The following is a 13,416-nucleotide window of genomic DNA, read 5'->3' on the forward strand; positions in this document are numbered from 1 at the left end:
CTATTCAGTTAGAGTCTGATGTTACCGTCAAGAATTTGAGACCAAACTTCATCAGTAAGAGATTGATACTCTTTGGTCTTCCCGTTCAAATAATATACAATTTCTTCACATTTGTTTCTAGGCAGCTGAGGGTCTTTGAAATCTTTCTTTGATACCTTGTGATTGTCAGTCATTGGGATATTGTCAAATCTGACAAATACTGGTCTAGCGTACGATGGCAGCGTTGTCTGTATATGATGTGCAACAGACTCTAGAACTTTCTCTGTAGTTAGTCCTTCTATTTTTTCAATAACACAATACCCAGCCCGCCCTTCGTGGTTGAGCACCTGAGCCCCAACGACACAACATTGTTTCACTCCTTTCACTTGTAGAACTTCGTTTTCAACCTCAGTGGTAGATACATTTTCTGATTTCCAGCGAAAAGTATCTCCAAGACGGTCTATGAAGTACAATAAACCGTCTTTATCCATCCGTAAAAGATCACCAGATCGATACCATGCATCGTTTTTGTGGAATACATTGCGTGCGACTTTTGATTCTGTTTCTCTCTTATTGTTTAGGTAACCCTGAAATGTAGATTTTGGATTCCTTGGGAAGAATATTTTCATCACTAATTCCCCGGGCTCATCAAAATCTGCTACGTGACAGCGCCCTGTCTTATCTCTGTAGAGTCTGGTTGAATCCTCAGGATCAATTTTCAAAATGCAATGCTGGAACTGCAATACAGAGTTGACGAACTTGCCGTAACTTCGGCAAGCTCCAATGCCAAAGTTTCCTGTTTGAAAACACGTAGTTGCAAATGGAGCCTCCGTGGCTGCATAAAACTCTCCCACAGCTTCAATATTAAACCTTTGTTTAAACTGTCTCCATATATCACTCCGTAAACCATTTCCGTATGCAACTTTCACATGATGATTCTTTTCATCTGGATGAACACTACTGTTCATCAAATACCTACAAACTTCCCCAACGTACTGGATATGAGTGGCGCCAGTAACTTTCGCTTGAGTCCAAAATGAGGAAACAGAAAACTTGGGAGCAAGAACTACACAGCCTCCAATACCAAATGCTGGTAGTACACCCAACATGGCAGCTGTAGAATGATATAACGGCATGGCAGTAAAAACTACACTGTCTGAGCTGATCCTCATAACATGGCCAAAAAATGAGGATGCCATGAATGCTTTCCTCCAGCTCATGATAGCTGACTTAGGAAGGCCTGTGGTTCCACTTGTATAGATCAGGGCTCCAATATCGTAATCATTGTCCATGTAGTTTCTCCTCTGATCTGCCTGTCTAAAACCCAGTGATTCTGGGTCTAATAATCGTTGCATCAGTGTGTCCTCATTTAACACTGAGATTGACAAGGATGGTGACTTTTCTTGAAGTTCGTCTAAAGTGTCCTTCACGGTTGGTAAAACGTCGACATCAACGAAGAAGTGCGAAGACTCGACGACTTTCAGGCAATGAATGAGAGGGTTCTTCGTAACGTTAAAATTTAAAAATGCTGGTTTGGCTCCTATGTTCCATAATGCAAACCAAAGGAAAATGAACATAGGTTTATTGGCGTAGTCCATCGCTACAATCTCGTCCGGACAAACTCCATACTCCTCCACTAAGATATGACTTAGCCTGAGAACCACCTCATATAATTCTTTGTATGTGTATATCTCCAAATCAAATCCATTAGTAGCGGTGTTTTTTCTTGGGAAAATTAAAGCATTTTTATCTGGGTATCGACCCACCGTTTCTTCAAACTGATACCAGAAGTTTACTCTATGCTTGTAACAGTTATATAAATGGTGAAAGCATCGCTTTAATACTGTAGGCACAATGTATATGTCCTCTCTGACTCGAAATTTGGTATCTAAATAATCAACGAGTTCAGTGATCATTGTGAAGCAGATAGTCTTTTCAGTTGTCTAACATCCGGTGAATAGTTGAGATTTCCCAGTAACCAGATATGTAGGCGCGCTTCTTTCGTCACAACAAGAACTCTGTTGTAAACACTGCAGTACTGCTACCTAAAGCAGTAATACCATATCAACAAAAGTAAACAATGTTCCAATATGGATGAATTCTTCATTCATCGCATCTAGGTTGTTTCTTTCCCTGGTACCTTTTAATATTACCTCTCAATTAGCTATGCCAAAACCTAACACTGATGCTATAGAGTTTCTTAAAGGTAGAGTCTATTTGGGCTCTTATGACCATGATCCCAATGACACAGATAAAGTGGTATACTTTACTTTGGAAGATTCTTTGATTTATAATTCTTTTCATCTAGATTTCGGCCCACTGCATATGGGTCACTTGTATCGATTTGCTGTCGTACTTCATAACATCCTGAATGATGAAGACAATAGGGGAAAGGCAGTGGTATTTTACTCGACCACCGATTCTAGAGCAAGGACAAATGCTGCTTGCATGTTATGCTGTTACATGGTTTTGGTACAGAGTTGGTCACCTCACCAGGTGTTACATCCTATCTGTCAAGTAGATCCTCCGTTTATGATGTTCAGAGACGCTGGTTACTCACATGCTGACTTTGAAATTAGCATTCAGGATGTCGTATATGCTGTTTGGAGGGCCAAGGAGCGCAAGATGATAGATCTGACATCTTTTAACTTGGAAGAATACGAACAATATGAGCGAGTGGACCAAGGAGATTTGAATGTTATTTCTAAAGACTTCATTGCATTTGCCTCTCCAAAGCAATCAAGAAAGAATGGACCATTGAATCAACCGTTTAAGAAAGTTTTAGACTATTTTTGTAAGAATGATGTGCAACTGGTTGTGCGTTTGAACTCTCACCTCTACGATTCAGAAGAGTTTTCCAAAAGGGGTATACAACATATTGACATGATATTTGATGATGGAACATGCCCTACATTGGAATACGTCCAGAAATTTGTCGGAGCTGCTGAGACAGTGATTGCCAAGGGGGGTAAGATCGCAGTCCATTGTAAGGCTGGACTTGGCCGCACAGGGTGCCTTATTGGCGCCCATTTGATCTACACCCATGGATTTACTGCTAATGAGTGTATTGCGTATATGCGAATGGTCAGGCCGGGTATGGTTGTGGGCCCTCAGCAGCATTGGTTATACTTGCATCAGAACGAGTTTCGTGATTGGAGACACTCTATGGTGTTAAGCAATGTTCCAGATCCAGAATTGGGCGGTTTGTACCCCTTAATAAACTATGAAGAGTTCAAAAGACTTCGAAAGCTGGACGCTATGGAAGATGAAAGCCTCTCGAGCACTCCAATGAGAAGCAGGAAGATCTCGGGGCAGTTCAAAAGTGCACATACTGCTGTACCCCTAGAGAGTCCTGGTCAACCTCGTAAGTACAAACAATCCCAATCTCAAAACTCTGATGACGAGGATTATGAGACCTACATCGATGGAGAAATCATTTCCAGTACGTCGAAAGAGAATGAGATGACTCCAAGAAGAAATAGGTCACTCTATGAAGTTGAAACGTACCATACAAGTCCAGTCAGATCGCTGACAAACCCTAATGGGAATGTTACTCTTTGCAGAACGAAAACCACTACCAAGATGACCATCTCTTCTTCACCACCATATTCAACACAAGACACGGATACTATAAAATTACCCAAAAATAGGGCTAGGATTTCTTCAGGACGGAGAACACCCTCTCAAACGCTTACTGGTGAAAAACTACTGGGACAAGGGATTCGAAAAATCAGCAACAGAAGGTCAAGAATACAGCAATAAAAGTTAACGAATATACTACTAAACTCAAACCAACTACTCACTAAGCCACTAACTAGACGCCTGAGCTTCATACTCTGATATTCCTTGTTGTAGTCCCTGCTCGAATTCCCACACGTATTTCCCACCCCCTCTTTCTTTGATATGTTGGTCTACTCGAGTCTTTTTCCAAGCATCAACTCTTCCCAGTCTAGACCCATTGAATTCCGCAAATGATAGGGCATCTTTCCATCCTCTTATAAATCCATCCTTAAACCTCTGGTGTTCAAACGATTCGTTAGGACATTGCTGACTCCAATAGTTAACATGATCTGAATGCCTTCTTTCCAAAGAAGCGTTCATTTGATCATCGGTTAGGTCTCCCTTCAGTTTCACAGGCTTTTCAATACAACCACGTTCCAACATAGGTCGAAATCCCCATTCTCCTCCATCACCGTACTCAAACTTGTAAGTCCAAAAATATGAACCAGATTTTGCCCTCTCTTGGAATATGCGTGACTGGGTCTTTCCATACTGAGCGACAACTTGATTTCTGTCGTCCTTAGACTTTTCCCAAGTTCGACCATCCAAAACGCACGAATACTCACCAATGATAAAATCAGCGGTTCCGGATAAATTTGTCAAAACATCTTTATCTAAGTCATCGATAATTTGCTGTGGGGATTTATTTCGATCGTCATCGGAAAAACAACGATAAACATGATGATCGATAACCACACCGAGAGGACCCTTCACTTTTAATTCCTGTTCTGATATCCATTGCACCCATTGATCAGGCCACCAGCCATCAGAGATGACAATCGGAAGGGTCGGGTCCACTTTTCGGACCGCATTTATAGCTGCAGCGTAATAACGTTTTTGGTTTTTGGCATGATTATCGAAGTCACTTTCATTGACAATTTGTAAACCAACAACGTTCTCATACTTTGACAGGTCCCTAGCAATAAACTCGACAACCTTAGTAGCCAAAAGAATGCTGGAACTGGAATCCCAAAAGCCAGCCCTTTTCAAGAGCTCGCCGGAGTGATCACTGGAGTTGGCACCAGATGGTAAAGCATGCAAATCCAACAGCACTCCAATATCATGTTGATTAGCCTTTTCAATATATCGTTCTTTTAAAATCTTCCAAGAATCGGCATATACCTTGGAAACTTTTTCGAAATTAGTGCCTGAAGTAAAAGAGCCACCATCTACATGCCAGTAGCCGACGGGAATTCTGATTGCTTCCACTCCTTTATCTTTAAGCCATACCCAATCATCGTCATTTATATAGTCCTGATAATGCTTTTCAAGTATTTCCTTGGTTTTACTGACTCCCTGGCTTCTGATCTGATTCTTTACAGCGTCTAGTTCGCAATTAGCACCTTCAATGAAAATGTCTCCGTAGATATACTTTTCCAAAACAAAAAGGCTCCCAAAATTCACTCCAAACGAGTTCCTCGATTGAAATATCTGCTTGCGAGAGGCGTCTCTCCCCGAATCCACAGAATAGCAGATGGTATCAATAGATGAGGCTAAGTTGAGCACCTTAAACTTATCAAACACCATGCCGAAGTACGGAACTATAGAACTTGTGCATCGATTTTCAGTTTACCTTCCAAGGCGATATTGCTTCTGTTGCTGTGAGGCTGTGAGTTCGCTGTGCAAGCTTCCTTCATGACGTAGAAGTGCCGCACAGTCTATTGTTCTAGAACCTTCAAAAAAAATGTCACCCCTGAAAATTATCTATGTAAATAGAAAAATTTTAAAAGTAAGGAAATAAAGAAGAAGTATGGCATTCAAGGACACAATTAACCAAAACACATAGTATTCTTGTCATTGTCAACTTGCAGTCATTTTTTTCTTTTTCATTATCTAAAGGATAATCTGAATATATCCTTTCTTAAGTTGAGGGATCCAAGGTTACGTAATCTCACGACCATCGAACCACTTATTCTGAGTAAAAAAATCCAAACTTTCTACCTTTACTTACCACTAGGTTCCCAAACGAAATGATTGATCTGCCAAGATTGGAAGATTACGATGTGAGCCCCATAACAGGGTTCCTTCCTGAAGAGCTACCTCTAGAGAAATTGCCTCAGGAGTACTACAAACCATGGGAAGATCTAGTCAGCGTCTTGTCTTCTTTGATACTAACCAAACGGATTAGAAATGTTGTGGATGAGAAGATGCCTCTTCTGGAGGTGGATAGGCTTGCAAATGATGCCCAATATAGACGTGCTTATTCAATTTTGACGTTCTTAGCACATGCTTATGTCTGGGGTGTAGGAGAACCTAAAGACAAACTTCCTATTCAAATCTCACAACCACTCCTCAGGGTTAGTGCTCATTTGGAGATTCCTCCAGTTTTAACCTATAGCGGGTGCGTTTTATGGAATTATAAGGAGATTTTCAAAGGGGAAGATATAAGTTTAGATAACATAGACTGCATCACAACATTTACGGGGGGTATTGATGAGAGCTGGTTTTATTTGGTTTCAGTTTATTTCGAGTACAAGGGAGCTAACTGTATTGTTCAAGGCCTGGAAGCATTGAAAAGCGCCAGAAATGGAGAAATAGAAAAAGTTACTGCTCATTTGCAGCAAATGGCTGATGCTATTGATGAGTTAGGATCCGTTATGATGCAAATGGAGGACATGTGTGATCCACATATCTTCTACTTCCGTATCCGTCCCTATCTTGCTGGCTGGAAAAACATGACAGATGCGGGCTTACCGAACGGTGTAATATATGGAGATGAAAAACTTCCTCGGGCATACTCTGGAGGATCTAACGCTCAAAGTTCCTTGATTCAAGCACTGGATTTGCTATTGAATGTGGAGCATCATGCCACAGGTGAAAATGAAAAAGTTGGAAGGCCTGGCAACTCATTCATCAACGAAATGAGGGAGTATATGCCCGGCAAACACCGCCGATTCCTGGAACACCTTTCCAAGGTTAATAGTATTCATGACTACGTGCGTTCTAACTCTGATAATGAAGAACTAGTCTTATCATACGATGCTTGTTTGGCAATGTTGAAATCATTCAGAGATAAGCATATTCAAATTGTCACTAGATACATTATTCTTCAAGCTCAGAAGTCCCGGAATCTTGGATCCACCTCTACTAAGACTGTAAGGTCAGGCCTTGCTAAAAAATCCTCCTCCCAACAGGAGCGGGGCACAGGGGGGACTGCACTCCTCCCCTTTCTTAAACAATGCAGAGATGAGACTGGTAGCACTGCTGCGTCTTCCTGGGGTAAAAGAATGCTCATTGACGGAATGCTGCAATTAAAGATTAAACCTGTAGCTGCTGATACTATCCAAGATGATAATAACATTGTTGGTTTGGCTGGATCTTGGAACAACGATAATAATCAGAAAAAAGGACATTGGTAGTTGAGAAAGCTTTAATAGAGCTTCTCTGAATCTTCTTAGACAGTTTGTGTATTTTTACAATAGTATTCGTAATATTTGGTTCTTTTCATTTAATAATCAGTCATCCCTCTTTTTCTTTTTTTGCCCATTGCTAGATTTCTCGTCTTCCTCTTCATCCCCCTCCTCGTCATCCATGCATTCAGCATCAAAGTTGACTCTGTCTGCTCCATTCTCTTCATTGATTTTCTTCAAATGCCTAACGTAGGTCGAACTACTGAGGGAAAATATTCTATCATTGTCAGTAAACTGATATCTCTTCCTTGCTGCAGGATTGTTGTTTGAATGGGAACTTTTAGTGAAGTTTTCAAAGCCTTTAATGATGTTACCATAGGAACTATTATTGGTAAGATAAGCTGTCTCCATATTGAATATATCCTCTTCTATAGCGGTTAGCTCATCGTCCATCTGCTTCTTTCTTAATACTTTTTGATGGAGCTCTTTTTTCAGTTTTTCGTACTCAGTTTGTTTTGTTGGCTCGGGCATAGATGAGTGGCTATCAGGGACCAGATATACTAAGGTGTTACTGAAGGGGAATCAGGTGCAAAGCTAGCAACTGCGACTAGGCAATTCCGCGATTATACTATCAAAGCTGTACTCATAACTTGAAAAACGCGGGTCAACGATCTAAATTCATATACCTCTCATCAAACACATCAAACAAAGATGGATTTTGGAATCACATCTTTGATTCTAGACGGTAGCAATGGAACCAAGACATACGCAGGTTTAAGTACAGAAGAGGCCCCATCTTTGATAATTTCTAATGACTACAAGAAGCTTGATGACGGCATTAGTTTTGAGAGAATTGACTCCTCCCCATATGGTGAGATCTTCACCATGTACAATGATGGGCTTATCTATAACTGGGACGCCCTTGAAGAACAATGGAAGTTCATATACGAGAAGCACTACAAATTGGAAAGTAAAGAAATGCCTCTCATTCTTACCGAGAATCACTGGAATAGTAAAAAGAATCAAGTTAACACCTGCCAGTTAGCATTCGAAAAGTTTGAAGTCCCTGTATTCAGTATGCTGAATAGCCAGTCATGTACTAGTTATGGTACCGGTAGGGCCACATCTTTAATTATTGATTTGAACGATGCTTTCATCAGTGTTACACCTATTGTTAATGGTAGCATTATGACTAAAGGTGCAATTCACAACAAATTTGGTGGAGATTTTTTAAATTTGCATACTTTACGATACCTGCAACGCAAGTCTGGAGATGAAATTGATATAGAAGAACAAATCGCATCGCAGGGAGGTAATGCTACCACTTTATCGTCCGTTAAAGCTTATAGAGTGAACCGATTCCTCAAACAGTTCCGAAGGAATATAGGATCCATGAGTCAATATATCCTACCTCCTGTTGTAGAAGGCTTATCATCGGACTACCATCTCACCGCGAAGGATTATTTGATCAATGGATTCGTGGTCAAAGATATAAATCCCCTGGATCAATGTCAAATGGTGGAACCTTTGATGCAACCATTTAGTTATACCAATGCTTTCCATCCTAACATTAGTGTTTCACAGGAAAATACTTACGGACTGTCGGAGCTAGTTTTGAATTCGTTGAAAAAACTAGAGACTACTCAAAATGTCTACCAGGCTTTGTTAAAGGGTATAGTAATCACAGGAGAAAACTCTTTCATACCTGGACTTGAACAAAGGCTTATTAACGACTTGGTCAAAATACTATCCAATTACACTATCGAAACCTACTCTAACGTCAACTTAGATGAAAGAAATTTGGCAACTTGGAACGGTGCACTGATTCTATCTTCCATGAACAGTGGCAATTTTGATAATATTTTCATTAGTAAGAAGGAGTATGAGGAGTTTGGAGAGAATGCGGTCTTGGAGAAGTTTAAATAGGTTGTATGATAGTGCTTTATAAAAATAACGATTTGAGCTTTCTTAGATGGTTTCGTAACACGATAACAAGTTAATGTCTGCATGTTTTGAAAATCTTATCTATTGTATCCGAGAAATCCGGACTTGGGGTTAGGATGAAAAATAGATTGATAGTGACCACTATAGCACTGTTTCGTCGTAAAGTTTGTTGATTTCAGAAGTAGAACTTTTATACTCATAATCTCTAGACTAACCAACGTTATCAAAAAGGTCCCTTGGCCCAGTTGGTCAAGGCATCGTGCTAATAACGCGGGGATCAGCAGTTCGATCCTGCTAGGGACCATTTTACTTTTTTACTTTTTTTAGTCTTTGAGTAAAAGCAATGATTGCGTGCTCATGGCTATCAAGCACCGACCATTACTGCATTCAATGCATATTCTAAGTGTCTACAGTTAGTGGCCAGACTCTAAAAGACATCAATCGCTTCCCAACGACCAACCGATATGTGGAGACGTCTTCGCAATTATCGATCTGATTCGAACATAAGTGCTATCAAAAACGCATTTCGTCATTGTAAAGCAATTCTTCTCTGACGGACTAATTAAACTCGAAAATGCATGCTTTTGAGCAAGATTGAACACAACCGCATTCAGGAGATTATTTTTACTATCTTATAGTAACAAATAACAAATTACTGACAACAAGAAGCCATTCTAGTATAGTGGTTAGTACACGTCGTTGTGGCCGACGAAACCTTGGTTCGATTCCAGGGAATGGCATCTATTTTTAATTCTTATTCTGCACCACGATTGAATTCTGGGCTACGTTGTATCAGATTGTTTTCTATTTTACTGAGTGACGACATCAATGAATCGGGAACAAAAATGTATTATCGTCGTCAAACATAGATTATTTAGCACCAGAAATATTGTGGAGGCTCATCGCATCGGAAGCGCGCGCCCAAGGATCACTGCGAGTTAGGAATATCCACCACATCTTGCACCTACAACTCGTCTTTGAATATCTCTTCTGTGGTTGAAGTAGCTCAAGTACTGTACAAGATGAGCCCTGCTAACTTTGGTTTCTCTCCTCTGGAAACATCGATTGGCGCTCTGCTTATTCAATTTGCGACTACATCGCATTTGATTCAAGTGGGAAAAACAGTCGGTTTTTCTTCCCTGATTGGAAACTTCAATTTCAACATCGACAACAGCTCGCTTATCATTGGGCTATATCTGTCTTACCAATTCGTCAAGTCCTTGATTCCCGATTTCTTGCCTGCTCAAAACTCGGACATCTCAAGGTCTTCTTACGTTGTTGCTGGTCTCTTAGTGGGAGTTGGTTCCAATTTAGCTTCTGGCTGCACATCTGGACACATGCTAGCAGGTTTATCCAGACTCCGTTTCAGAAGTGTAGTCGCAACGGCATTATTTTTTGTTGGTGGCATCTTTTCCACCAGTCTTACCTCTGTCAAGAGTGGATGCCATAATCAACTGGGTCAAACAATCAACTGTTCTCAGTATGATACATCCTTTGAAGCTTTTGAGCAAAACAAAGGTGCTTTGCTCTCGTTAGTCCTAACAGGATTCGTGCTAACTTATTTTCTTTTACCTCGTATCAGTTCTTTTGTCAGAAACAATGCTCTTTATTCCACTGTTTTAAGAATCGTTAGCGGTACCATCACAGGGTTTTATTTCGGTACGGGCTTATTTATCTCAGGTATGGCATCCTCAGACAAGGTTTTGAGATTTTTGAGAGTTCTGGATCCAATCAGCTTTGATCCTTCCCTGGCACTAATTGTTGTGTTCGCTGTGATTCCTAATATTTTTATCTGGAGGCATATACTCAAACAGCCGAACTATCCTGTTCTTAACGATACATGGGAACTGGCTAACTCCAAACATCTATCAAAATCTTTGATTATCGGCTCATTAACGTTTGGCCTTGGATGGGGAGTTGTAGGAGCTTGTCCAGGCCCTGGTCTATTGTCCTTTTTTGTTGGTAAACGTGAATGGCTAGTTGGATTTTTAATAGGGTATCGTACTACCAAGTTCTTGAAACCGTATTTATTTTGATATTTCTAGTTAGACTGTGCCACTATTTTGAATGACAGTATGTCATTTTTTCCGGAATCAATCAGGTCGTCTTCACTAATCCTTTTTCCCCCAACTCCTTCAATGACGGCGATAGTAACTTCGCCCATTATATATCTGGCTACTGATCCAACAGGAGTGCCTCTTTTTAACAATACACAATCTCTGAAAACATTCGTTCCCGAGTTTCCTGTGAATGTTGTTATATTTCTGACCGTGTAGACCGGAATAAGGTCCAATACTCCCACAGCTGCTTGCAAAACTTGTACCACGCCTGTAGATCCAAATCTATAAAGAACCAGATCTCTGATGGTTTCTATTCTTTGCGCTAGTTTTTCATCCAGTGGTTTCAAACCACAGTCATCCCCCAAATCTTCATACGTATCCACAAACTCGGTTCCTTCTTCGTACTGTATAAATTTCTGTTTTGCTAGTTTTCTGAGAAGGACTTCTGTTATAGCTGATGTTAAAACCGTCTTCGTCTCAGGATATCTTAGCATAATTTTGGAAACATTCTTATCAGCGTCAGGGTGGTCAATCTTATTCAACGCCAACACAGTAGGAAATTTAACCTGCATGAATGATCTGACCACTCTAGTTATCCACTCATTATCCCACTTTTCTAAGGGAGGAAGGTCTTTAATGTTGCGTAAAGCTTCATCTATTAACTTTCTACCAGCTCCATACCCACCAAACTGTAGCTGAATAGTATCTACTATCGATGCCTTAGTGGCAGTATGTTTCCGAACTATAGAACCCCACCGTTTGTGGAGATTCCCTTCAATCCACAGGCGAATCTCATCCTGCAGCCATTCAATATCCTGTAGCGGATCATAGCCCCTGGTCGCTTTACCGTTGGAGTCAGTTGTTCCACTGACATCAACGACGTGGATGAGGGCATCAGACTGTCTTAAATCATCCAGAAATTGATTTCCCAAACCCAATCCCTGGGATGCACCAGGAACTAACCCTGCGACATCTAACAGCATTATTGGGACAAATCGGCGACCATTTTTACACCACCCATAGTTAGGTTTGCACAAGCTTTCCTTTCCAAATCTAGAGCAAGCACAATCTACCTGGAGATATCCAGTGGCTCGGTTAGGCTCAATCGTGGTAAAGGGAAATGCTCCAACTTTCGCATCGGCATCGGTCAAACTGTTTAAGGTTGTGGATTTTCCACTAGAGGGTTTTCCCACTATACCTATTAAAGGATCTCGTGGCATTTTCAACACTTAATAAGATATTTACACGATCTTTCAACCTTTTGGGCTGGTCAAGGAATATATGAAAAATATACAAAGAGATAAGCAGGTAGAGAAAATGACCCGAACACCATGTAGAGAGTTTTTGGCAACAGATTGGGAACAGTCGAATCCGGTATGAGATGTGTCAGAAAGAGAAGCACATAGGTCATAGTTGATACATCATAATGGCTGGCCTGTTTAATATTGAGTCACGAAGAATGTAATGGACCATAAAAGCTAGTGACGGGAATACGAACTTTGCCTGTCATTTTTGTGTCCTGAAATAGCAAAAATGTATGAGCTAGAATTTCCATCCGATGGAGAGTTTGAAATAGAGTTTCTCTTGTTTTACTTTACTGCTGCCTCCGTTTTGTTGTACCTCATCGGCAAGATACTTTTTTTTTGGGTCAGAGAAAAAGAGAGAATATCAAACTTGATATTTTTCAGGAAGTTTTAGAAGACTACTATCGACAACTAAAGGTTCTTAGAGATGACACGAGTGCTTTAAAAAGAATTCTTGAACAAGAGAACTGCGAAATCAGATTATCACTCAAGAATATGAGATCTGATATTGACTTCAAGGAACGAAACCTGAAAATGGAAATAGCAGACCTGCATATTCTTTTCGAAGACAAGTTAAGTGATTCCGTTTTCAAGCTGAACAGTCATCTAATATCTACCAGCAGAGATATGAAGCACATTGAAAACTTACTGAATACCAAGCTAAGCTACTACTATGATCATTTATACTCTGAGGTAGCTAGGCTATCTAATTTGGAAGGGTACCTTTCTCAGTATGAGTCCAAAACAGAAGACTGTGGGGAAAATGAAACTTGCAAAATTGGACAACAGCAAATCAGTTTATCGAGCCAGAACTCTAGCAAAGATAACAACCAGCTTCTCTCACCAATAAGCTTCTTGAACAGTCCGACGACTCCAAAAAAACCTAACTTATCAGATCCAAACTTGAAAGTCCAATTAGCACCTTCATTGGAAACCATCATATCTCCTCCAAAACTAAAAGCAAATGTCTCTAATCTTTAGTTTAACTCTTTATATATG

At 40.4% G+C, this 13,416-nt stretch overlaps 9 protein-coding genes across 9 annotated transcripts; 5 read left to right on the forward strand and 4 right to left on the reverse strand.

The window, feature by feature from the left end:
* Positions 1-8: 8 nt before the first annotated feature.
* Positions 9-1,895, reverse strand: PAS_chr1-4_0080 (Fatty acid transporter and very long-chain fatty acyl-CoA synthetase; the record flags this gene model as incomplete). The annotated part of the gene is made up of 1 exon (XM_002490145.1): positions 9-1,895. The coding sequence occupies one exon, from the start codon at positions 1,893-1,895 to the stop codon at positions 9-11; it is 1,887 nt and encodes a 628-aa protein (XP_002490190.1).
* A 178-nt stretch (positions 1,896-2,073) lies between these two features.
* PAS_chr1-4_0081 (Protein phosphatase required for mitotic exit) lies at positions 2,074-3,741 on the forward strand (the record flags this gene model as incomplete). The annotated part of the gene is made up of 1 exon (XM_002490146.1): positions 2,074-3,741. One exon carries the CDS (start codon positions 2,074-2,076, stop codon positions 3,739-3,741), a length of 1,668 nt encoding a protein of 555 aa, XP_002490191.1.
* A 48-nt stretch (positions 3,742-3,789) lies between these two features.
* On the reverse strand, positions 3,790-5,286 carry PAS_chr1-4_0082 (Putative cytoplasmic protein of unknown function; the record flags this gene model as incomplete). Its single annotated transcript, XM_002490147.1, has 1 exon — positions 3,790-5,286. One exon carries the CDS (start codon positions 5,284-5,286, stop codon positions 3,790-3,792), a length of 1,497 nt encoding a protein of 498 aa, XP_002490192.1.
* A 443-nt stretch (positions 5,287-5,729) lies between these two features.
* Positions 5,730-7,118, forward strand: PAS_chr1-4_0083 (Putative tryptophan 2,3-dioxygenase or indoleamine 2,3-dioxygenase; the record flags this gene model as incomplete). The annotated part of the gene is made up of 1 exon (XM_002490148.1): positions 5,730-7,118. One exon carries the CDS (start codon positions 5,730-5,732, stop codon positions 7,116-7,118), a length of 1,389 nt encoding a protein of 462 aa, XP_002490193.1.
* Positions 7,119-7,214: 96 nt separating this feature from the next.
* PAS_chr1-4_0084 (Chromatin modification-related protein EAF6) lies at positions 7,215-7,640 on the reverse strand (the record flags this gene model as incomplete). The annotated part of the gene is made up of 1 exon (XM_002490149.1): positions 7,215-7,640. The coding sequence occupies one exon, from the start codon at positions 7,638-7,640 to the stop codon at positions 7,215-7,217; it is 426 nt and encodes a 141-aa protein (XP_002490194.1).
* A 180-nt stretch (positions 7,641-7,820) lies between these two features.
* On the forward strand, positions 7,821-9,035 carry PAS_chr1-4_0085 (Actin-related protein; the record flags this gene model as incomplete). Its single annotated transcript, XM_002490150.1, has 1 exon — positions 7,821-9,035. The coding sequence occupies one exon, from the start codon at positions 7,821-7,823 to the stop codon at positions 9,033-9,035; it is 1,215 nt and encodes a 404-aa protein (XP_002490195.1).
* Positions 9,036-10,075: 1,040 nt separating this feature from the next.
* PAS_chr1-4_0086 (Hypothetical protein) lies at positions 10,076-11,089 on the forward strand (the record flags this gene model as incomplete). The annotated part of the gene is made up of 1 exon (XM_002490151.1): positions 10,076-11,089. The coding sequence occupies one exon, from the start codon at positions 10,076-10,078 to the stop codon at positions 11,087-11,089; it is 1,014 nt and encodes a 337-aa protein (XP_002490196.1).
* A 5-nt stretch (positions 11,090-11,094) lies between these two features.
* PAS_chr1-4_0087 (uncharacterized protein) lies at positions 11,095-12,333 on the reverse strand (the record flags this gene model as incomplete). Its single annotated transcript, XM_002490152.1, has 1 exon — positions 11,095-12,333. The coding sequence occupies one exon, from the start codon at positions 12,331-12,333 to the stop codon at positions 11,095-11,097; it is 1,239 nt and encodes a 412-aa protein (XP_002490197.1).
* A 579-nt stretch (positions 12,334-12,912) lies between these two features.
* On the forward strand, positions 12,913-13,398 carry PAS_chr1-4_0088 (Hypothetical protein; the record flags this gene model as incomplete). Its single annotated transcript, XM_002490153.1, has 1 exon — positions 12,913-13,398. The coding sequence occupies one exon, from the start codon at positions 12,913-12,915 to the stop codon at positions 13,396-13,398; it is 486 nt and encodes a 161-aa protein (XP_002490198.1).
* Positions 13,399-13,416: the final 18 nt, after the last annotated feature.

The sequence above is a fragment of the Komagataella phaffii genome, chromosome 1 (genome assembly GCF_000027005.1).
Source record: "Komagataella phaffii GS115 chromosome 1, complete sequence".
NCBI lineage: Eukaryota > Fungi > Ascomycota > Pichiomycetes > Pichiales > Pichiaceae > Komagataella > Komagataella phaffii.